The following is a 23,284-nucleotide window of genomic DNA, read 5'->3' as shown; positions in this document are numbered from 1 at the left end:
ACTTCCCACATTTGTCCTAGACCCTTTCCTCTAAGCACAGCAGGGGTCTCAATAGTCCTTACTGACAACTATACACAAACAGAAAGCCCCAGATTCCTCCTCCTACAGATAGATGGGACACCCACCTGCCCGTATCCCCACCTCCATAGGACCAGACCCCTTACCCCCAAGATCTAGAGGGATTCCAAACGTAAGATCTGGGGAGCCCTTAAGCACTGGGACTCCAACCCTGAGATCCCCCCAGACTCGCCTCCAAGACAGATAGCTCTGCAGACAGATGGGACCCCCCCCCCCCAGGCCCGTGAGTTCCCCCAGACAGATGGCCCCCCACGCCCCACTATGGACAGCACCCCTCTTCCCCCTCCCTTCACACAGCCTTCGCTGCCTCAGCCTCGCGAACTTCCCCCCGGCCGCCTGCCCAACGGGCTTGAGCCGCCCGAGCGGACACCTCGGCCGGACCGGCCGCGGGCTCGGGACCGGCCCAAGCCGAGACGGCGGCCGCGGCCCCGAGAGGGTGGTGAGGGCGGGGGAAGCCGGCGCTCGCGCTCCGCCCCGGCCCAGGGCGGCTCCGCCCCCGCGCCTCCACCACCGCCCACTCATACAGTGCAGCACGAGGGCTTCCTGCTGCGCAAGCGCGAGCTCGACGCTAACCGCAAGTCGTCCAACCGGTGAGCGTGTGGGCGGGGTTTTGGAAGGCGGGTTCCAAGCTCAGTATCCAATGAATGAATAGGTGGACCTGGAGAGGGGGTGGGGCCAAACTCTGGGCGCCCAACCCGTGGTGGGGTAGGCGGGGCCTGAGAAGGGGGGGCCTTAACTTCAAACAGTCAAGCAATGAACCGGAGAAGCGGGGCTTAAGGTTAGCGTGTCCAAAGGGTGAGCCGGCGGAGGGTAAGCCGGCGGAGCTTAGATGGACGAGACCTGAAAAAAGCGTTATTGCTACTCAAGTCTCAGATCAACCAACCCAGGAGTAAACTAGAGCTAACAGCAAATTATATGTGGGGTCTAGTCTAGAGGGTTCTCAAGATCTGTGAGGTGGAGCCTGGAGAGGTCCTTCAGCCAATGATTAGGGTGGGTGCATTTATTTCAGATTCAGATTGCGAAAGGGTCTGATAAAAGACTGATCCGAAACTGAGGAGTGGGGGGCACCTCATATAGGTTTCCTTCCGGATGGGGGGCCTGACAGTGATGTGTCTACTCTTGGGAGTCCAGCTCGGGATTGTCCAACCCATTTTTGTCCAACTGGGAGTCAGAATCTAGGGAGAGGTGGAGCCCAAAAGGGAAGAGTTGAACAAGCAGAATGAGTTGGGCGGAACAGATTGAGGTTTTGTCTGTGGGGTTTGGAGTTAGCCTTTCCTCCTTGTACTGAGACCAAGGGGCCCCTTGGGAGTATTTTGCTTGTGGGAGACTTCCTCTTCGGTTGAGGCTTTGGTTGAATGGAGAGAGAAGAATTCCTCTTTTCAGACCTATGCCAGTAGATCAGCCCTTCTGGGGATGAGGGTGAGCAGGGGTGGAGGAGTAACAAGGAACATGCCCAAGCAAAGGCTTGTGGAGGAGACAGCTTAAGTGTTGCCTTCAGGAATTTCAGTGTGGGAGGGGATAAGGAAGAGCAGTTCCAGCAGGGGCCAGTCTGGGCAAAGGCTTGGTTCCCAGAGACTGAGACACTCCTCTCAGCTCCACAACTGCAGTAAGGAAGAGTACTCCTAAGGAAGAGTACTCCCGGCGTGTGGCCCAACTAGGGCAAAGGCCCAGAGGGAGGAAGGCTCAGGCATATTCGATCCCCGGAGGGTATCAATGAAGAATACCCAAGCAGAGTGCTTCGACTCTGCCTTGAGCCCCATCTCATCGCCCCAGGTCATGGGTGAGCCTGTACTGCGTGCTCAGCAAGGGGGAGCTGGGTTTCTACAAGGACGCCAAGGGTCCGGCATCCGGGGGCACACACGGCGGGGAGCCGCTGCTCAGCCTGCACAAGGCCACCAGCGAGGTGGCTAGTGACTACAAGAAAAAGAAGCATGTCTTCAAGCTCCAGTGAGCCCCCTCAATGGGCGGGTGGGAGGTTCCCAGACCCAGCTTCCCCCTCCCAACAATACCGTGCTCCCCTGGAGGACAGTCGGTAGATGGGTAGATGGGTGGATGGGTGGGCTGGGCCCCTGGTCCTGGAGCCCCCAAGTCTTGTGTCCTCTCCCACAGGACCCAGGACGGCAGTGAGTTTTTGCTCCAGGCTAAAGATGAGGTGAGATCCGTTCCTTTCTCTCCCTATTCCGACCTCAGGAACCACCTGGCTGGCTGGCTGGCTGGCTCCTGGCCCTGAGTGATGGGGCTGTGAAAAGGGAAAGTGCAAGGCAGAGTTACCTGGGCTGAATGGGCAAGCCCATGGCAACGAGAGTTGAGAAGTTCCTAGCCAAACTGTGGGAGATAGAGGATCAGAAGGGCTGCCTGGAGGCCCCAGGATAAAGTCCAACTTCCTTGTCTTGGCTTCTGAGATGAGACTGAAAAGTTAGGAGGGCATTAGCTTTAAAAGATTAAAAAAAAAAAACAAAAAACTGCAAGTGCAAGGAAACAGAGGTACAGAATTGCAAAGGGTTAACTGTGCTAAAGGACAGTTCAAGGAAGAAATTTCTTAGAAAGGTTCCCTGAGGCTGGATCTCTAAGGACACTGTGGGTCATTCAGAGGAGGCTGGCATTTATTCTAAATACACTAGGGAGGGACTTCCCTGGCAGTCAAGTGGTTAGAACTCTGCTTTCACTGCTGAGGGCTGGGGTTCAATCCCTGGTCGGGGAGCTAAGATCCCACAAGCTGCAAAAACAGAACAACAAACAAAAAAACAATTCTAAGGGCATGAGGAAGCCGTGGCAGAGTTTTGAGCAAGGGAAGGTTACAGTGATGCATAAGAAAGATCCTTTGGCTACCAGTCTGCAGGGTAGATTGGAGAGGGCAAGAATGGAGGAGTGAAGCACAGGAAGTGGCCAAGGCAGGGACCTAGGTGGGAGAGCACAAGGCCGGACCAGGACAGGCCTGTGGGGAGGGGTCGAGGAGGTAGGTGAGAGAAAGGAATGTGAGTGGATCTTGGGACTGGGGCTAAGGGGAAAGGTAAAGGGAGGAGGAGCAGGCACAGAGGTGGTTTGAAGAGATGTTGAAAATAGTAACACTTGCTACCCATTCATCTTCCCAAGAGGCTATGAAGTAGGCCTTTATTCTCTTTTACTTATCTTTAAAATGGAAGTAAAAATAGTTTTCCATCATAGGGTTATTATGAGAATTAAATAAGTTGATACAAGTAGAATACTTACTGAGCTGGGAAAATACAGTGTCTGCTGATATTATTGTTTCTTGTTTATAGTGGGAGTTAGATATAATCCAGTTGCATTGGATTAAGTGAGTTGATCCACAGACATGCTTAGAACACTGTGTGTGTGTTAGTCACTCAGTCGTATCCGACTCTTTTGTGACCCCATGGACTGACTGTCCCCTGCCAGGCTGTTCTGTCCATGAAATTCTCCAGGCAAGAATATTGGAGTGGGTTGCCATTCCCTTCTCCAGGGGATCTTCCCAACCCAAGGGATCGAACCCAGGTCTCCTGCATTGCAGAGGGATTCTTTGCAGAGTGTCTGAGCCACTAAGGAAGAGCTAGGCACAAAATAAGTACTAAGTAACTGTTTACATCATCATCATCCTTGTTGTCATTTTTATTATTACCCCGTTTAATAGATGAGGAAGCTGAGGTTCAGAGTGGGCAGTCAGATTCCAGACTCATCTATTACTCAGTCTCCTCTCTTCCAAATATAGACTACGTGCCCTATTTCTCCCTCCAGGAGGAGATGAACGGCTGGCTGGAGGCTGTGGCCGCCTCGGTTGGGGAACACGCCGAGATCGCCCGCTGGGGCCAGACACAACCCACCACATCGTCCACAGACGAGGGCAACCCCAAGCGGGAGGCAGGGGAGCGCAGGGCCAGCGGGCGCCGGAAGTGACTTCCCACCTTCTCGACTCTCCTCCCTGCACCGTGGGCACAAAGACACTTTCTCTTCCGCAGGGGCGGAAGGGAGCCCCTAGTCCCACCAACACCGAGGATGCGCCATGACTGGCACTGGAAAGGAGGGGACTTCTCCTGCACCCCAAGAAGTGGTGGGGGGATTGCTGCCCCTGTAGCCATATCTCGGCCCCTTCCCGCTCGCCACCCCCACCCCAGGTGCTGGGGCTCTATTATTTTTATGCAATAACTGAGCTTGGGGGCGCCGGGGGCGGGTAAGGGCCCAGCTGAGCCAAGCCCCCTGCCCCACGAAGCTGGGATGGTAGGGGCGATAATTCCCGTCCCCCCCTCCGCCCTAGGGACGGGCATGGGGGCGCTGGTGAGGTCCCCTGGACCATCCAGGGTGCTAGGGGGTGGGGAGGGGACGCCCCCTCCCCGCCTTTACCTCACTTCCAATGCTGCCTTGATCTCTGTCTGGGAAGGAGGCGTGAAACGGGCCCCTAGCCTCCGCACTCCGCTGTCTCAGAGCCATGCGGTAATTCCTTAGTTTATTTTTGCAAAACGTCGACCTCCTCCTCCCCCGCCCCGCATCCGCGAAGGCTTTTAATGGGAGGGGCGTCAAAGCTCAAAACTGTCTTCCTCTCTCCTCCCCCCTCCAGTTGTAAATACGACATCGTGAGGGGAGGGGCGAGGGGAAGCCCTCCCCCCTGCATGCTTCTGGCTGGAGCACCTTCCTGGGGAGCGGGGGAACTGGGTTGTGGGCAGCCCCCATGGCCACCTGGAGAAGCCGCCGGGGTCCAGGGGTGAGGAGAGGTGTGGCAGGCGCACACTCTATGTACCTATAATAAATCTTTTGGCTTTGACGGTCTATGCTGGTTTCTTCGCGTTTCATGGGCTGCGCCCAGGAGGATTAGGTGGAGCGACAGGGAGAAACTGTCTTACGGAGGACATTTAGATGTCCCTCTTGGTGTGGACTAGTTTCGAGGTCTAAACTCGTGTTCCCGATTAAGCACCTAGATGCCACTCCTAAACTGGGAATCCCAGAGGGATGAGGAACGGTCTGCTACCCGTGGTAACTAAACTTCCCCAAAGGAGCCGCTCGGTCCGCCCCGTCCAGGACAGGAAAGGCGGGACCCTTTAAGGAGGCGGAGAAGTGAACCGCGATGGGCGAGCGTTTTGCCCAATCGCCAGCTGCTCTGGGAGTCTGAAGCCCAATGAGCACGCGGTGGGGGCGGGGGCGGGATACACACCCGGAAGCGGGTGCAGGCCGGCCGGCTAGCCCGGGGGCCATGGCGGCCGCGGCCCCTGCAGTCGACGGGGTCCCAGGTCGGGGGCCTCCCGGAGAGGTGATTCATCTGAATGTGGGAGGCAAGAGGTGAGTGTAAGAGTTTCTTGAGTCATTACTCTCGGGGCCGGGGACCCGGCTGGGAGTACCCGCCTCTCCCGCGGGGGGAATTCTGTCCATCAAGGATTGCTCCGCCCCCTGCTGGAGGCGCGGGAGCCTGGATGGATGCTGGGGGAGGGAGAGAAACTCACCCGGTGCTGAGACTGGGGGCCGCGTTCTTCATCCTCCGTCATCTCGCGTCCGCTCCCCGTCCCCGCACAGATTCAGTACCTCTCGCCAGACTCTCACCTGGATCCCAGACTCCTTCTTCTCCAGGTGATTGGGGAAGCGAGTTTAGCGTGGGGGACGGGAGGGTTGGGTATGGGGAGATCTCATCTCCCCTCACACACACTCCGGCCCGTGACACCTGCTCTGCGTCCCCTCCCTGCAGTCTTCTAAGCGGACGCATCTCGACACTGAAAGATGAGACCGGAGCCGTGAGTAGAGCTGAAACGGGGCGGCTGGTAGGAGGAGGGACAGGAGCCCCACTCAGCCCCGCTCTTTGCCCCATCTATTCTCTGTCTCCCTTCCCCGCAGATCTTCATCGACAGGGACCCCACCGTCTTCGCTCCCATCCTCAACTTCCTGCGCACCAAAGAGTTGGACCCTAGGTGGGCATGGAAGATAATGGGGAGTCCCCCACGTCTTTACCCCTTGAGAAGTCTCTTCTTCCCTCAGAATGTTCACTTAAGTTCTTTAGAATATCCCTCCCCAACACACACACACACACACACACACACACACACACACACTTTCACCACCCAGATAATTTCTTCTTTAGAATCTTGATACCATCCACATTTGCTATCTCTTGAGATTCTCTGTGCAGTTTAGAAGTCTCTTCTTCCCCTCAGAATGTTCACTTAAGTTCTTTAGAATATCCCTCCCCAACACACACACACACACACACACACACACACACACACACACACTTTCACCACCCAGATAATTTCTTCTTTAGAATCTTGATACCATCCACATTTGCTATCTCTTGAGATTCTCTGTGCAGTTTCAAAAACTTGGTCCTCAGAATTCTCTGCCCACTCCCACTCCCCAGACCCTGACACCTAGTCAATTCTACTACCCAGGGGTGTCCACGGTTCCAGTCTCCTCCATGAAGCCCAGTTCTATGGGCTGACTCCTCTGGGTAAGTGGGCCCACCCCCTTAGCATCCTCATAGAAAACCAGCCCTCTAATGATACTCCCTCTTTCTCCTCACTTCTGAAAGAAGGTGGGGTTAGAGCTGAGAACACTGGATTCGGTGGTCCTGAGTCTCAGGGGAGTGGTGGTATTCTGTGGAGGAGATGGGGGAGGGGGAAAGGTTACCTCAGCCTTCTCCAAGTCCCAGCCTGTGAGTCCTTCTGCCTCAGTTCGTCGTCTACAGCTTCTTGAAGAGTTGGATCGATCTTCTTGTGGAAACGTCCTCTTTACTGGTTACCTGCCTCCACCAGGTGGGAACTATTAAGGAATACAGGGTGGGAATGGAGGGTGGGGGATTAAAGACTACATTTCCCATAAGGCTGCAGCCCTTGCTTGCCTCAGCTGTGATCCCTGAGACACTATGGGAGTTGTAGTTCTACATCAGATGCTTTGACTAATGCTTGGGAAGGAAGTAGGAAACTGCATTTCCAATGAGGCAATGGGCCAATCTAGTCCCCTTGAGGCTCCAGCTTGCCTTGGAGCCTGATGGAAGTTGTAGTCCAGTTTTGATTTCCTTGTAGAGAGTCTTAGGGAGAACTGTTGTCCTTTGCATGGAGGGGAGAAATATTAAAGGAGAGTTATTGACTGTAATCCCCAGGGAGCAGCCAGCCCACTGGTCATGGAAAATATGCCCCAGTGGTTATTGGAAACTGTAGTCTACTATGCTTTGCTGATTGGTAGAAGGAACAGCGTTGGGGAGTTCAATTTATGAGTTTATTTCCCTAACTTCAGTCAGTACCTGTCACCTTCATGAAGTTTGCCAAATATGAAGACCTACTGTTCTCTTAGCTTAGTTTGATTCTGTATTTTTTTATTATCATTATAAATAGAAGCTTTATATCACTGCCATTTATGCCATAAATAAGTGGACATGAAATAACCCTTAAACATAACAGTGTAATTAAACTCTGGGTAGATGCTGTTGCCTGCCAAGGGAACAGGCTTCCATTTCTTAAAAAGAAAGATTAACATATATTGAAGGGGTTTCATTATCATCGCAGCCCCAAACTGATTCTTTGTGATGGGCTCAAAGGAACTGATAAGGGAGCAGCTCAATGTGATTCAGTGTCACTTAATGCCATGTCCCTGCACCACCAAAAATCTTTTCTCTAGGAGACGATGCTACCTGTGTGGGAAAATCAGTATCTGGCACATTTCAAGTGTTTGCTCTGTGACAGTTTTTACAGTTATTACAACTATTGTTGCTCTGCCCCTTCTTTCTGCCATAGTGTTCCCGGTGAAGCGGCGGAACCGGCACAGCCTGGTGGGGCCCCAGCAAGCAGGGGGTCGCCCAGCCCCTGTCCGACGGAGCAACACGATGCCCCCCAACCTGGGCAATGCAGGGCTGCTGGGCCGAATGCTGGATGAGAAATCCCCTCCCTCCCCATCAGGTACATTTCTGTCTCATGGGAGATCGGGGTAGCCAATGGGCCCTGTGACCCTGCCCTGATCCCTGCCTTTCCCCCTAAGGGCTACCCGAGGAGCCGGGGATGGTGCGCCTGGTGTGCGGACACCACAACTGGATCGCCGTGGCCTATACCCAGTTTCTTGTCTGCTATAGGTGCTCAGAGAGGGTAGTGGGAGGTGGCCTTGAGCCCCGTTGATGCGGGTAGGGGATGCTTAGGGTGAAGGTTGATGATGTCCCCCAATCCTCCAGGCTGAAGGAAGCCTCCGGCTGGCAGCTGGTATTCTCCAGTCCCCGCCTGGACTGGCCCATTGAGCGCCTGGCACTCACAGCCCGGGTGCTTGGTGGGGCCTTGGGAGAGCATGACAAGATGGTGGCAGTAGCCACAGGCAGCGAGATCCTGCTGTGGGCTCTGCAGCCAGAAGGCGGTGGCTCTGAGATAGGTAAGAGAGGGAGCTTGGGCTTCCCTGGTGGCTCAGCGGTAAAGAATCTGCCTGCAATGCAGGAGACCCAGATTCGATCCTTGGGTCAGGAAGATCCCCCAGAGAAGGGAAGGGCAACCCATTCCAGTATTCTTGCCTGGAGAATTTCATGAACAGAGGAGCCTGGTGGGCTGCAATCCATGGGGTCCCAAAGAGTTGGGCACAACTGAACGACCAACACTTTCACTTTCTTTCTGAGATAGTTATGGCCCCAGGCTTTTTCTAGAACCCTTTCACCCTTTATAATTCTGCTCCAACCTGTGGCTTGTTAAAACAGCCACCCTACACAATTCTCATACCTATAAGACTTCGTGTTGTTACAATGTGCCAACCCTTTGAAATTCTGTATCCCATTAGCATTCTTTGGTCTGGTGGAAAAATCCACCCACATACAGTTCTCTCCTATGTCAAAATTCACGGCCCTGTTAGATCTCTTTGCTTTGGTCGAATTCTCCATGCCAGTAGAATCCCCAAACCTGTTAGAATCTGTTCCCATTAGAAGAAATCTGACTCCTTAGACTAATCTGTTCCCTGACCAATCTTAATCCTCGTGAGAATACCCTGCCACCCATAGGGTTTTTTGCCTTTGTTGAAAATCTCAGCTGAATTCCACACCCCGTTAGAGTCCCACACCCCAGCAAGAATCCAGCCCATCATAATCCTCTGTAATTCCTGCTGGAATCCTCTAGTCTGTAAAGACTCTATGACTGAATTGAATCCTCTGGCCCTCGGAGTTCTCCCTGCCACCCCACTTATCCCGCTGTGAGAGGGGGTCCTGGCCAAGCCCTTCTCACCCTCTGCAGGAGTCTTCCACCTGGGGGTGCCTGTGGAAGCCTTGTTCTTCGTTGGGAACCAGCTCATCGCCACAAGCCACACAGGGCGTATCGGCGTGTGGAACGCTGTCACCAAGCACTGGCAGGTCAGGGAGCTGGCCAGCCTGGCTGCCTCCTTCCCAGGTGTCCAGACCAGCCAGACCCAAGGAGGCGTTGCTTTCTGGCCCACCTGACCGGGAAAGAACCAAAGAATCTGGTAGTGGGCCAGATGCAGTGTCAGGGTGAGGTGGGGTATGATAAAGGCCTAATGAGGATCTGGGGCTGCTGAGCTGACATGAAGGATGGGTGGCTTTGGAAAGGAAGAGAGGGATCTCCAGGCACTGGGGCGGCCAAGCAGGTAAGGGGAGATGGTGTAGGAGGCTGAAACCAAGACATATGTGCAAACGTCTGTCATTCTCTTTGCACTCACCCCAGGCTCTGTCCATCATGTAAAATATGTGTGTGTGTGTGTGTGTGTGTACAACATATATATACACCTACAGCGTTGTTTTCTAAAGTGTAAGTTTGGGTGAGAGAGATGGACAAGCAAAGAAAGGAGAGAGAAAGAAACAGAAATGGAGAGAAATAAATAGAAACAGGAAGTCAGAGGCAAGAGAGAGAGCGAGAAAGAGGGTGGATGGAGAGAGACCTAGACTAAATGATTGTGGTAGATGAAGGCACCACAGGGAGGTAGATGGAGATGAATAAAGAAATCTCAGGGATAATAAATAAAAGAAAACAACCAAACAAAAAAGAAATGTCGGGGAATTCCCTGGCGGTCCAGAGGTTAGGACTGTGCTTTCAGTGCTGTGGTCCAAGTTCAATCCCTGGTTGGGGAACTACGATCCTGCAAGCTGCACAGCCTGACCAAAAAAAAAAAAAAAGAAAGTTGGGATGTCAGAAGTACAAAGTCAAGGAGAGACTAAGAAATAGCGCCAGCAAGAGTCGTTCAGAGACAGACGTCAAGGGTGCAGACCCGGACCAGGCAAGGCTGGGGAGGAGGGAGCCTAGAAGCCCTGCCTGGTGGGTGGTGCTGGAGCGGAGAGGCGAAGGCCTGCCGGGAGGGGCGCCGCAGGGAGGGTCACCCTGGCCACAGCCTTCCCTGCCCCCAGGTCCAGGAGGTGCAACCCATCACCAGTTACGACGCTGCAGGCTCCTTCCTGCTCCTGGGCTGCAACAACGGCTCCATCTACTATGTGGGTGAGCAGTGGCCAGCACCCCAGCTATCCAAGAGCCTCCCCTCGGAGGTGGGAGAGGAGGGGAAAGGCTGGGCTACCTTGAGCCGACCCACTTATCCTCCGTGTCCCCCCCACCCCCGCCGCCGCCAGATGTGCAGAAATTCCCCCTACGCATGAAGGACAACGACCTTCTGGTCAGCGAGCTCTACCGGGACCCGGCAGAGGACGGGGTCACAGCCCTGAGCGTCTACCTCACCCCCAAGACCAGTAAGCTATGGCTCAGCCTTGCCCCTCTGCCACGAGCAGCCAGCCCCAGCCCCAGCCCCAGCCCACAGCAGTCTCCCTACCACTTGACACTTGCGTAGCATGGGCCAGTGAGATATATTGAGAAGGAGATAGATTCAACCCATTCAGTCATTCCACAGTTACTGAGCACCACTTACATGTAAGCACTGTGCTAGGTGCTAGCCATGGCAGGCTTCTCCGCCAACGGCAAAGCTGGCCTCTTGTAGTTCTTCTTGGTGTTTCTTTCCCATCTCTGTGATCGGGGCGTGATGCTTGCGCGCTACTAAAACAAAGAGGATGTGTGACTCGAGAACTCCCTAGCCGTCCAGCCGTTAGGACTCCATGCCCTCACTGCGGAGGGTCTGGGTTCAAGTCCTGGTCAGGGAACTAAAATTCCATTAGCCTCAGGTTGTGGCCAAACTGTACTCCCCCCCTCAAAAAAAAAATATCCTAAATAAACAAACACAAAGAGGATGTGTGTCTTACACGGGGTGAAGCTGAGTTCTCTCACTTGGAGCAGTCTTTGTGTTTTGTTTTCTTGATCGCAAATGCAGAGAAATAGATTGATTTTTTATTTCTTTTTATTGAGATACAATCTCTACCCCATAAAGTCCACAATTCAGTGATTTTTTTAGCAGATTCACAAAGCTGTGCCACCATCACCACTATCTAACTCCAGCACGTTCTCAGCACCGAAAGAGAAACCCCACGCTCGTCGGCAGTCACACCTGTCCTCCCTGCTGACTGCCCCTGGGCACCTCTAACCCGCTTTCTGTCTCTGTGGATCTGCCTGTTCTAGATGTTTCGTGTAAAGGAAATCATACAGCATGTGGCTTTTTGTGTCTGGCTTTTTCACTTTGCATAATGATTAATTTTATTTTATGGTTAGTGCTTTCTGGAGCTTAAGATGTCTTTGCCTACCTGCAGATTGCAAAGACTTATTTCCTATATTTTCTTCTAGAAGCTTTGCATATTTCGCTTTTACGCATAGGTCCCTGTTCCATTTCAGATTAACTTTGGTGTGTGGTGTGAGGTAGAGGTCACAGTAGTACATTTTTTCTAGCAGTAGTAAACTAATAATACATTTAACTTCACAGCCATCACATAAATCCCCTTTCTTTCTTTCTTTTTAAACTTTATTTACTTATTTTTGGCCATGCCTCACAATTTGTGGGATCTTAATTCCCTGCCAGGGATCAAACCCAGGTCCTTGGCAGTGAGCATGCGGAGCCCCAACCACTGGACTGCCAGGGAGTTCCCAAGGGCCCTTTTCTTATTTCATTGACTTACTCCTTTTCTCCTCACCACATGCCACTGTTCTGTCATGCGTGTTTAACATTTAGCTTTTCATTTGTATGTGCCCTTAAAAAGCACGTATTATGGACATGTTTTTGAATTTGCATAAACAGTATTGAGTATATATCTCAGTTTATATATTTTACTTTGATCCATCCTGCCTAAGCTTCCCTTGTGGCTCAGCTGGTAAAGAATCTGCCTGCAATGTGGGAGACCTGGGTTCAATCCCTGGATTGGGAAGATCCCCTAGAGAAGGGAAAGGCTACCCACTCCAGTATTCTGGCCTGGAGATTTCCATGGACTGTATAGTCCATGGGGTCGCAAAGAGTCGGACACGACTGAGCGATTTTCACTTCACTTATCCTGCCTTAAATTAAATGTCCGTCCATGTTGCTACGCATCACCTGAATTCATTGCTTTTAACTCTTGCACAAAATATTAAAACCACCTTTTACCCACATTCTTTAAGATGGCCCATTAAGTCTGTAACATTACAACATACCTTTTCCCCTGTGGAAAGTTGGCAATGGGGGAGGAGTCCCTCAGGCACACAGGGTTGCATTTTCTTGTCTTGCTGTCGTTTTTTTCTTTTTCCGTTTTTCCCCACTGTGCAGCTTGTAGGATCTTAGTTCCCTGACCAGGGATGGAACCCTGGCCACGGTAGTGAAAGTGCTGAGTCCTAACCACTGAATTATGCCAGGGGATTCTCACTGCTATCTGTCTGTATGTCCCTTTCCATGTTTCTCTGTTTTCCTCAAATTCCGTCTTTCTCTCTGTCAGCCTCTGTCTCTATAACCCTCCCTGTTTCTACGTCTTTCTCTGTTTCTCTCTCTCTCCCCCCACTCCTCTTAGCTCTGTCTCTGTGTCTTCATTTCTGTCTCTGGTTCTCTTTGTCTGCTCCGTCCCTCTCTCTTCCGTTTCCCATGTCTTGCCTCCTTGTTCTCTCCCCTCCTCTTTACTTTCTGACTCCGTGTCTGTTCCTTGCTGACTCTTTCTCTCTGCCCCAGTTTCTGTCTGTCTGTGACCCCGTCCCTTTCTTCCTCCCTGGCTCCTCACCAGGCGACAGTGGAAACTGGATTGAGATCGCCTACGGGACCAGCTCAGGGGGTGTGCGGGTCATCGTGCAGCACCCCGAGACAGTGGGCTCGGGGCCTCAGCTCTTCCAGACCTTCACCGTGCACCGCAGCCCTGTCACCAAGATCATGCTCTCGGAGAAGCACCTCATCTCGGGTGAGTCTCATCCAGCTGCCCCGGGCATCTTTCTCCCTGCAAGAGGGATGGCTCCGCTGGGACCGTAAGGCCAGGCGGATGAGGGTCTCCACTGGGGAGGGGCATGGTGTGGGGAGTGGCCTCCAGAGAATTCCGTGAAGGGGAGCAGTCTGGGGCAGAGTGAATTGCCAGGAGAGGGGAGAATTCATCAATTTCACCATTTTCCCGCACGGGATACTGTGATAAGCAAGACAGGCCAAGTCCCTACCCTTGGAGCTGACAGGCAAGAGTACTGGAGTGGGTTGCCATTTCCTTCTCCAGGGGATCTTCCTGACCCAGGGATTGAACCCAGGTCTCCCGCGTTGCAGGCAGATGCTTTACCCTCTAAGCCACCAGGGAAGCCCCCTAGTTGGGGCAGCAGATGATAAATCAATACAAATCTAAATCACTATCTGACAATGATGGGGGCCGTGAATAAAAACAAGGCTGTGTGAGAGACTAGAGAGCACCAGGGTCATGAGAGTACGTGGTTCCTGATGAAGGCACTTTGAACAGCAATGAGCAGCGCAGATCAATGGGGACAAGCATTCCCGGCAAAGGGAACAGGCACTGCGAAGGCTGTCAAACGGGAGGACAACTGACATACCGAAGGAAGCCCAGAGTAGAGTGGGGGAGGAAGAGGGTGGGGGCTGATGGGGTAGGTCGGGGGACCTTGTAACCCCGGAGAAGACTTGGTCCTTAAGCCTGAGTGAGATGGCACCGCAGGAGGGCTCCCAGCAGAGGAGGGCTGTGGCCTGATGCAAGTGCTCACAGGGTCCCTCTGACTGAACATGGGGACAGACTAGGGGGCAGGAAGGCCAGGGTGGAGGCTGTTGTGATGGTCCAGGCAGAAGATGAGGCAGACAGGACCGTGGTGGGGGGGTTGGGGTCAGTGGGCAGGGAAAGGCAAGATCAGCCTCTGGAATGACTTGGAGGCAGAGCCAACAGGGTTGGTAACTTTAGAATTCTGGGGAAGAGAGGATGAAGAAAGGGAAGAATTCAGAGGGGGCCGGGATCCTGACACCTTGGAAAGGAGGTCATCTCGGGGCTCAAGAAGCTCAGGCAGTGGCCATTCCCCCGCCAGGCCTGACCTGCTGCTGCCTTCTGGCTCCCCAGTTTGTGCCGACAGCAACCACGTGCGGACATGGTCCGTGACTCGCTTCCGCGGCATGATTTCCACCCAGCCTGGCTCCACTCCTCTGGCTTCGTTCAAGATCCTGGCATTGGAGTCGGCCGACGGGCATGGTGGCTGCAGTGCTGGCAATGACATTGGTGCCTCCTAGCCCCTGGGCCCCCACCCCCACAGACCCTGCATGACCTCCACCTGCCTCCACTGATCCCTTTCCTCACCCCTGAAGGCCCCTCTTGACCCACCCAAATGATGGAGTTGACCTCCACTGACCACCACCTGACCCCTCCTGACCGCCAATTACTCCCAGCTGCCCCGCTTGGATTCTGTTACCCCCACCGATCCCTGCCGATCCAGGATACTCCCCTGGATGTGCCTGAATTCCACTGACTATTGCTGACCCTCGACCCTCTCTGACCTTGCCCAGCTCCAGCATCCTGGGGATGGAGACCTAGTCCTGGGTTGGGAGATTCAACTGTGGGGAAAGGGGCAGAGTCTTAGGGTCTGGAGGTCCCAGAGACCCCAGCTGGCCCTGACAGCCCCCCTCTACCTGGCCCAGGCCCCTACGGTGAGCGAGATGACCAGCAAGTGTTCATTCAGAAGGTGGTACCAAGTGCCAGCCAGCTGTTCGTGCGTCTTTCCTCCACTGGCCAGCGGTGAGGACCATCCCATCAAACAGGGAGGGTGGTCAGAGCAGAAGGCAGGATGTCAGCTGGGTCACAGAGGTCAGAAGGGCATCTCAGCCAACGGGGCACAGCAGGAGCTGAGGCTGGGAAGGAGCGCAAGCCTGGCCCTAGGTGTAGGGCCTGAGGGTATCAAAGGTGTGACAGGTGTGAATGAGAGTGAAGCTGGAACAACCCCAGGTACCTGTGTAGTTGTGGCCTGGATGGGGGCTGGGGGCAGTGAGGGCTGGGATGGGGGAAGGATGGGAAACCATGAGAACCCAGAGGCAGTGCTTGCGTCAGCCTGAGAACAGGGGTCTCTTGAAGAGGAGCCTCTGAACAAAGACCTTGAGGATAAATAGGAGCAAAGAGAAGAAAGGAGGGAGGGGATAGCTGTGCCTGGCTGAATGGGCAGCATGTGCCAAGGCTGGAATGGCCAAAGAGGGTAACCAGAGACGTGCTTGCAGTCTCTGGGGGCTGGAGCACAGAACTGGAGGTAAGCGTTGAGGCTGTAGCGGGGCGGAGCCTTGCCAGTAGTATGGAAGAAACAAGACTGTCCTGCGTGTTCTGGGAGCCAAGGCTGTGCTCAGGGGGATGGATTGGAGGTTGGAAGAGAGGAGGCCAAGAGCCCAGGGAGGAGGCTGGGACAGATGGCTGGCCGGAGAGGGCAGGGCTTGACCAGGGCCAGATGGGGATGGGGGAAGGGGTCCAGGGAGAGAGGCAGAAGGCTGAGTGGACCCACCGTGGGTAATGCTGGCAAGTGAGGGAGCACCATTCTCCTGGATCAGGAGCAGGGAGGGCAACAGGTCTGGGGAGAGTCCCATTTAAGTACCATGATGGGTGTGTGGGGCTGGGGACATCCATGAGGGCACTGGACCCGCAGGGCTGGAACCCAAGATCTGGGAGTGATGGAGAAGCTTGGGTGGTCATTGGAGAGGCAGGAAGGGAAGTCATAATGGTGGGGACTGAGGCCCGGGAAGGGTAAAGGACAAGAAGAGGGAGGAGGCCAGGCTCTGGCGTGACCAAGGTACCCCTGCGCCCTCCCCTCTCAGGGTGTGCTCCGTGCGCTCCGTGGACGGCTCACCCACCACCGCCTTCACGGTGCTGGAGTGTGAGGGCTCCCGGAGGCTTGGCTCCCGGCCCCGGCGCTACCTGCTCACCGGCCAGGCCAACGGCAGCCTGGCCATGTGGGACCTGACCACCGCCATGGATGGCCTCGGCCAGGCCCCTGGTACTCCCACCACACAGACTCACCCTGAACCCCTCTCCACAACCTTCTTCGCCATGACTGCCCTCCCCAAGCCCTGACCTTCTGACCCCTTACCCTCAACCCCTCCTTACCCTTGCTTTTTAAATATAATTTTATTTAGTTAGTTAGTTTCGGCTGTGCTTGGTCTTCGTTGCTTCGAGCAGGCTTTCTCTAGTTTCGATGAGCAGGGCCTGCTCTCCAGCTGCGGTGCTCGGGCTTCTCATCGCAGTGACTTCTCTTGTTGGAGAGCACAGGGTTTACTGGTTTCAGCTGTTGAGCCTCTTGGGCTCTAGAGCACAGGCTAAATAGTTGTGGTGCAGGGGCTTAGTTGCTCCGTGGCATGTGGGATCTTCCCAGAACACGGTTCGAACCTGTGTCTCCTGCGTTGGCAGGTGGATTTTTTATTACCGAGCCACCAGGGAAGCCCCCCTGCCCTTGCTTTCTAACCTGTCTCTCTTAGCTTCTGACCCTTGTTCCTTGACCTCTGCACCTTTTTTCCTATCCCGACCTCAGTCTTTGCACATGACCTCTGTCCCTTGGCCTATGACCCCTGTCTTGCTCCTGACCCTGCTTCCTTGCCCCCCAGCAGGGGGCCTGACAGAGGAAGAGCTGATGGAACAGCTGGAGCAGTGTGACCTAGCCCCGCTGGCTTCCTCCAGGGGCTCTCTCCCCAGCCCTTCACCTCGGACCTCTCTCACCAGGTAGGCATGACCAATGGGGGAGAGGGCAGAACATGGTGGCCTTATGGGAGGGGGACCCAGCTCCATCCTGACGCCCTTCATTGACCCTCATCACCTCCTCAGTCTCCACTCAGCCTTCAGCAACACCTCCCTGTCCAGCCGTCGGGGGAGCCCAAGCCCCCCACAGGCCGAGGCCCGGCGCCGCGGGGGAGGCAGCTTTGTGGAGCGCTGCCAGGAACTGGTGCGGAGCGGACCGGAGCCCCGGCGGCCACCAACACCAGCCCCCCGGCCCTCCTCGGGTCTCGGAGCACCCCTCGTACCCCCCAAGACGAAGCTCAATGAAACTTCCTTCTGAACACAGCTGCCATGGTGCCTTGGGATATCCAGGTCCTGGGGAACTCAGGTGCCTCCCTCGCTTTCTGTCAGAGCCCTGGGTTGAGGGCCAGGGCCTCCTACTGTTACGAGACACCCCCCCCCACCCCGCCCCCCGCCACCATCTCCCTTGTCTGGAGCCAAAGTCACCCTTCCTTAATAAAGTTCTCACTGCCAATGCTTTGGGTACATTCTTAGAGGGTTTGGGGACCCCTAGGGAAAGGGTGCAGAGAGGGCAATGGCAGCCCACTCCAGTACTCTTGCCTGGAGAATCCCATGGACAGAGGAGCCTGGTGGGCTGCAGTCCATGGGGTCGCTAAGAGTTGGACATGACTGAGCGACTTCACTTTCACTTTTCACTTTGATGTATTGGAGAAAGAAATGGCAACCCACTCCAGTGTTCTTGCCTGGAGAATCCCAAGGACGGGGGAGCCTGGTGGGCTGCCATCTTTGGGGTCGCACAGAGTCGGACACGACTGAAGCGACTTAGCAGCAGCAACAGCAGCAGCAGGGAAAGGGTGAGAGAGATGCAGTACCCCATCAGGTCCCTGGCTGTAGATTCAGGGACATCTGTCTCTCTCAGTTTAAGTGAAGAAGGGGAATTCGTTTACACTCTGGCTTCAGGCATGGCTGGATCCAGGGCTCAAATACTCATCCGGAATGTCTCTCCATCCTTTGGCTTTCTTCTCCTCTGAGATCATTCTCAGTCAGGTTTTCCGCGCTCTGTGCCAAGATGACTCCACATAGCTCCTTAGCAACTTTTTGTCTCTGTTGTTGTTCAGTCTCCAAGCCATGTCCAGCTCTTCATGATCCCATGGACTGTAGCACACCAGGCTTCCCTGTCCCTCACCATCTCCCAGAGTTTGCCCAAGCTCATGTCGATTGAATCCGTGATGCTATCCAACCATCTCATCCTCTGTCACCCTCTTCTCCTTCTGTCTTCAATCTTGGCCAGCATCCAGGTCTTTTCCAATGAGTCAGCTGTTCACATCAAGTGGCCAAAGTATTGGAGTTTCAGCTTCAGCATCAGTCCTTCCAATGAGTATTCAGGGTTGATTTCCTTTAAGATTGACTGGTTTGATCTCCTTGCTGTCCAAGGGACTCTCAAGAGTCTTCTCCAGCACCACAGTTCAAAAGCATCAATTCTGCAGCACTCAACCTTCGTTATGATCCAGCTCTCATATCCATACATGACAAGAGTCATGTCTCTTTGTAGCAGCAGAATCACAGTATTGATCCTCACTGGCTTAAACTGAATGGGCTGGCCATTCCTGAAGCAATCATTGTGTCTTTCCAGGGATCATGTACCCTCACAAGCCAGGCAGTGAGGTCAGCCCCATGCTGACAGAGTGAAGGAAGAGCTCCTTAAAGGTGAATCAGGATACTATTACCACAAACAGGGATGAATAGGTACAGGCTGGCAGAAACACAGCTGTCGGCTAGGTGACATTTGTGCCCCAAACCTCACTACTGCAAACACCTTGCCCCTCCACATCTCCGGCTGCCCAGTCTTTACCCCTCTCTTGCTCACAACAGAGAAGGTGTATAGGATGGCATCAGCTTGCCCCAGCCTGACATCCTTGAGGTTTTCCTCCAGATAATACCTATTCCTCTGGCAGCTCCTCAGGAAAGTTTTCTGCATCTTTTCCTTGGGTCAATGAAAAAAAGAGAAAGTAGGTCAACTAAGAACAAGGGATTTTAGAGTGTGCTAGTTCTAGAAGTCCAGGGTTTCTGGGATGCCAGAACTTCTGTAACTTGGCAGAATGTTAGGCGATCTAGAACACAGGAATATTCTATAGTGTTAGTGCATGAACAATATTAGGCTTCTCCCCTGCCTATCAAAGAATCCACACTGCAGAAGTTTCTGAAAAACAACCTGGAAATTTGATGATTCTAGAACTGAAGAGTGTTCTAGAATGCCTATCCCAGTAGGAATGTTTTACAAGCCAGAGATTCTAGAATGCTGAGAATTGTAGGACATAGAAAAGAATCTGGATTACTAGGAAATCTAGAGCATAGCAGTGTTCTGGAATGTCAACCCTTCTAGATCACTAGAGGATTGCTTTGCATTCTAAGAAATCCATAATATCAATGGGCTCTGGATTGCCAGAGAATCTAGAACATGAGCCCTAAAAGATGAGTGAGTCTAAAACATGAGTGTTCTGAAATGTCTGTGCTCTAGAATATGCGGGTATTTTGTGATGCTCATAGAGCTGGAATATTGAGAGAGTTTTTTCCATGCCAGGGAATCCAGAATACTGTTTTGGGATACTAGTGATCCTAGAACTGAGGGTGAGAATGTCAGAAAATCTAGAATACTAAAGAGATTTGTTTGTTTTTGTTTTTCATACCAAGGTAAAACCCTATGTGTGAGCACATACAATGGAGGAAGCTTCTGGAAGGCCAGGACTCTAGAACTCTGAGAGATTCTGAAGGATTGAGATCAGATCAGGATCTGGGAGTGACATAGAAACAACCCTGGGGGGGGTAGTAGCACTGATAGGGAGGGACTGGGAGCTGGGAACTCCAAATTCTGGGGGGAGGGGAAGCCAAAGCCATCCCCGGAAGTTGCAGTGGTGAGCCAGAGGCTGTTGCCTAGCAACGAGCATTGAAGATGCCCTGAATCCCAAGCAGAAGGGAGAAATTTCGGCAGCGCCCCCAGCAAATGCTCCAGCTACAGGGTAGGAGATGGGGAGGGGGGCAATGGGAGCAGGGCCACATCGTCCTGCAGGGCCATGTCAGCAGGGATCATGGGAGCCACACGAAGACAGGGACACAGCTCACAGCACATTCAGTGGGCAGAGCCGGGCACTCCATCATTGAGCAGGGACAGCCCACGGACGTCCCTGAATGGGGCCTGAGTGCCATCATTCCTGCTCCAAGAGGCTGTGTGTCCTGGACAGTGTGTGAGCCCAGACTTATGGGTGGCAGTGTTGGGTGGAGACTGTGGGTGGTGGTGACGGGTGCATGTGTCTGTGTGAGTCAGCCCGTATGCCTCAAGGTAAGGAGGGAGGGTGAAGAGACCCCCTGTCCCCCTTGCACACCCCCTGGAAGAAGGAGCAGGAGTCGGGGATGAGGTCGAAGCTGAATTGATTGCTGTTCTTAGCCTGGGGTCAGCCCTTTGGTCAGGCCTGGTACCCTGTGTGGGTGGAGCCTGGGATCTACTCAGGGTGGGGCTAAGGCTACAGACCTGGAAACCTTAGGGTTTGGAACCCCTGGAGGGGCAACAAGAAGTGGGTAGGGTTTGGCACCCTAAGTGTGGGGCCTCAGCCTAATTCTTGTGGGAAAGGATTTGGTCTGAAACTCAGAGGAGAAGGGATGGGGAACTGGGGTTCAGGCTCTAAAGCGCTGATGCCTTTGGGAGAAGAGAGGGTTTTTAATTCCAAGAAAAGTGGAGCCTTGAATTTATAATGAAAGGACTGGGCTGGGCTTGAGACCCTCTGAGTTGGACGGTTGTGAGCAGGGCTTGGAGCCCTAAACCCACTAAAGTGGGAGCAGGTGGGGACTAAGGCCCCTTGTGGCTTGGTGCTCCCAGTGGTAGATGTCCCTAGGAAGGGAGGGGACTGGAATTCTTTTTTTTTTTTTTTCTTCTTTTAATTTTATTTAGTTTTGACTGTGCTGGGTCTTCATTGCTGCATGGGCTTTTCTCTAGTGAGGCAGGGGTCTATAGCATGCAACCTTCAGTAGTTGCTGCATATGGACTCAGTAGCTGCAGTTCCCGAACTCTAGAGCACAGGCTTAATAGTTGTGGTGCACAGGCTTCGCTGCTCCGAGGCATGTAGGATTTTCCTGGATCAGGGATCAAATCCGTGTCTCCTGCTTTGGCAGGCAAATTCTTTACCACTGAGCCACCAGGGAAGTCCCAGGACTAGAATTCTTTAAGGAGAAAAAGTCTGCAATTCTGGGAATGGGCTCTCAGCTTTTAAAAATTCAGTCAGGGAAGTGGGTGTGGTACCCTCTGGAGGTGGGGGGGTGGAGTGAAGAGGGGTGCAAGTAGGGGAGCAGAGCCGGGGGAGCCCTCTGGAAGGGAAGCAGAGTCTGTGAATTAGGGGCCCAGCCATGGTCCTGTGAGAGGCAGAGGCTACAACTTTCCTAGGAACAAGCTATTGTTTGTCAAGCCTGGAACCCCTGAAACACAGGGCCTTGAGAAGGGGCCAATCCTGTGGGAGGGTGTAGAGTCCGGGTACCGTCCGGGGGTCGGGACCTGGAGCTTGGTGCAGCATTAGAATTAGCCCCCGGAATCCTGAGTCTCTCGCGTAAGAACTGGGCACTCGTGGGTTCTTCCGGAATCTACCCCCGTCGGGGAGCAAATTCTGATGGATTTCTCCCAGGACTGTGAGCCGAGAGATGAGGTCTTCCAGAGGGAGTCTAATTTAGGGGAACCGGGCTTCCTAGGTGGCTCAGCGGTAAAGAATCTGCCTGCAAACCAGGAGATGCAGGAGACGCAGGTTCTATCCCTGGGTAGGGAAGATCCCCTGGAGGAGGGCATGGCAACCCACTCCAGCATTGTTGCCTGGAGAATCTCATGGACAGAGGAGCCGGGCGGGCTACAGTCCATAGAGTCTCACAGAGTCGGACACGACTCAAGCGACTCAGCAAGCTTTCACGCCTACCACCTACGCATCGACTAAGAGGAGCCCCAGCAGCTCCACACTTGGGGCCTCTCCTTTAAGACAGGATTCACTGAGCCAGTACCCTTCTAGGCACTGAAAATTCCGGGCCCCAGCGCCCCCCGCCCGGCACCTGTCCACGTAGCCCCTCCCCTGTCGTCTCCTGATTGGCCGTGTAGGCAGCGCCCCCTGGTGGCACCGGGCTCTGATTGGCGGGAAGTTCGCAGCCCGCGACTGGGATTGTGGAGAAAATGAGTAGGCCTCCGGCGGGGGCGGGAGGCGGGGTAGCGCCGAGCCGGACCCGCTGGACAGACGGGCCGCCTGGAGCGCGACTCCACGCCGGACACGATGCGGCTGCCTGGCCCCAGCGGCCGCCGCCCCCTCCTGCTGGTGCTGCTGCTGCCGCTCCTTGCAGCCGCCGCCACTGCCGCCTCCGCCGCCGGCCCCAGCACCAGCCAGGCCGTCGAGGTCGCGGCGATCCCGGGCCGTCCGGCCGGGTAAGCCCCGCTGCGGCCCCTTCGTCCTTGTGCCTCCTCTACCCAATAAGTCTGGCGGTCCAGGAATTTCGGATTTAGGGGAACATGAACCCACTGCTTCGTGATAGGGATAAAGAACCAGAGCTCTTGGATTTATTAGGGCCCTCTGTTTTGTAGGGGTTAGAATCCGAGGTGTATTGAGGTTCTGGGCGGAGGGACTCCCCGCCGGTGCGGTAGAGACAGATGTGGCTCCAGAGAATTCTAGAGTCTATTTGGAGCAGGGTCCCAGTTTATATAGGGATGGGGCTTTGGGTTCTCCTAGGATGATAGATGGGTGGGGCCGAGCTGAGACGGGGTCCCCCAGGTTTCTGGGATGCTTAAGGAGGAAGAGTATGGGAGGTTATCAAGGCGCTTTAAGGAGGAGTTGAGACGTCCTGGTTTTCTGGGGTTTGGGAATGCTTGAATTAATTAATAGAGACCTTTCCCTATAAGACTTGGAGTTTGGTGTTGATGGCGGAGGGGCTTGTGGGAAATTGTGCGGAGGTGGGGTGGGGGCTGCTCAGATTTCACGAGGGTTAAGGATGCTTTAGTTTTCTAGAATTAGAGGATTCTGGGGTTGAATGAGGTACCAGTGATTTCGCGGCAAGAAATCCAGAATTTCGTATAGATTTGGGAGTTATAGCCACTCTTCCTGTCTACGGGTGACGAGATCGGAGGAAACAGTCTGCCCAGTATCCCCACCCCCCGCCCTGCGGCCCAGCGCTCCGTTACAAAGGCCCCGGGCTCCGCTCCCGCCTCGGTCTCTGCGAATACGTTTAGTAACCCGAGCCGCTCCGGGGGCGGGGCTG

At 54.1% G+C, this 23,284-nt stretch overlaps 3 protein-coding genes across 12 annotated transcripts in view; all 3 read left to right on the top strand.

Annotated features, from left to right (window-relative positions):
* Positions 1-4,836, top strand: part of SPTBN4 (spectrin beta, non-erythrocytic 4) — an 80,553-nt gene extending 75,717 nt beyond the window's left edge. For 5 of the 6 annotated variants that reach the window (XM_027515789.1, XM_027515788.1, XM_027515792.1 and 2 more), the window contains 4 exons: positions 376-668; positions 1,852-2,025; positions 2,188-2,230; positions 3,811-4,836. In XM_027515789.1, the coding sequence (XP_027371590.1) occupies positions 376-668; positions 1,852-2,025; positions 2,188-2,230; positions 3,811-3,969 (669 nt within the window). In that variant the 3' untranslated portion in view covers positions 3,970-4,836. Of the gene's footprint in view, positions 1-375; positions 669-1,851; positions 2,026-2,187; positions 2,236-3,810 lie in introns of those variants that run through there. The other variant, XM_027515790.1, reaches the window with a different exon arrangement.
* A 377-nt stretch (positions 4,837-5,213) lies between these two features.
* On the top strand, positions 5,214-17,528 carry SHKBP1 (SH3KBP1 binding protein 1). 3 transcript variants are annotated; one of them, XM_027515785.1, is made up of 18 exons: positions 5,214-5,343; positions 5,575-5,628; positions 5,744-5,789; positions 5,890-5,963; positions 6,441-6,499; positions 6,723-6,803; positions 7,782-7,943; positions 8,023-8,113; positions 8,210-8,400; positions 9,243-9,358; positions 10,364-10,451; positions 10,580-10,696; positions 13,070-13,240; positions 14,375-14,530; positions 14,947-15,043; positions 16,102-16,280; positions 16,888-16,999; positions 17,102-17,528. In XM_027515785.1, the coding sequence occupies exons 1-18, from the start codon at positions 5,258-5,260 to the stop codon at positions 17,331-17,333; spliced, it is 2,112 nt and encodes a 703-aa protein (XP_027371586.1). In that variant the 5' UTR covers positions 5,214-5,257; the 3' UTR covers positions 17,334-17,528. The 3 variants fall into 3 exon arrangements, with proteins under 3 accessions (XP_027371586.1, XP_027371585.1, XP_027371587.1); XM_027515784.1 differs by having other exon boundaries at positions 16,885-16,999; XM_027515786.1 differs by lacking the exon at positions 6,723-6,803 and having other exon boundaries at positions 16,885-16,999.
* Positions 17,529-20,000: 2,472 nt separating this feature from the next.
* The window catches only part of LTBP4 (latent transforming growth factor beta binding protein 4), a 29,453-nt gene continuing 26,169 nt past the window's right edge, over positions 20,001-23,284 (top strand). Inside the window, exon 1 of one of the 3 annotated variants that reach the window (XM_027515781.1) lies at positions 20,001-20,031. In XM_027515781.1, the coding sequence (XP_027371582.1) occupies positions 20,016-20,031 (16 nt within the window). In that variant the 5' untranslated portion in view covers positions 20,001-20,015. Of the gene's footprint in view, positions 20,032-22,209; positions 22,458-23,284 lie in introns of those variants that run through there. The other 2 variants (XM_027515779.1, XM_027515780.1) reach the window with 2 other exon arrangements.

The sequence above is a fragment of the Bos indicus x Bos taurus genome, chromosome 18, assembly GCF_003369695.1.
Source record: "Bos indicus x Bos taurus breed Angus x Brahman F1 hybrid chromosome 18, Bos_hybrid_MaternalHap_v2.0, whole genome shotgun sequence".
In the NCBI taxonomy this organism is placed as follows: Eukaryota; Metazoa; Chordata; class Mammalia; order Artiodactyla; family Bovidae; genus Bos; species Bos indicus x Bos taurus.
This window is presented reverse-complemented; position numbering and strand designations above follow the sequence as displayed.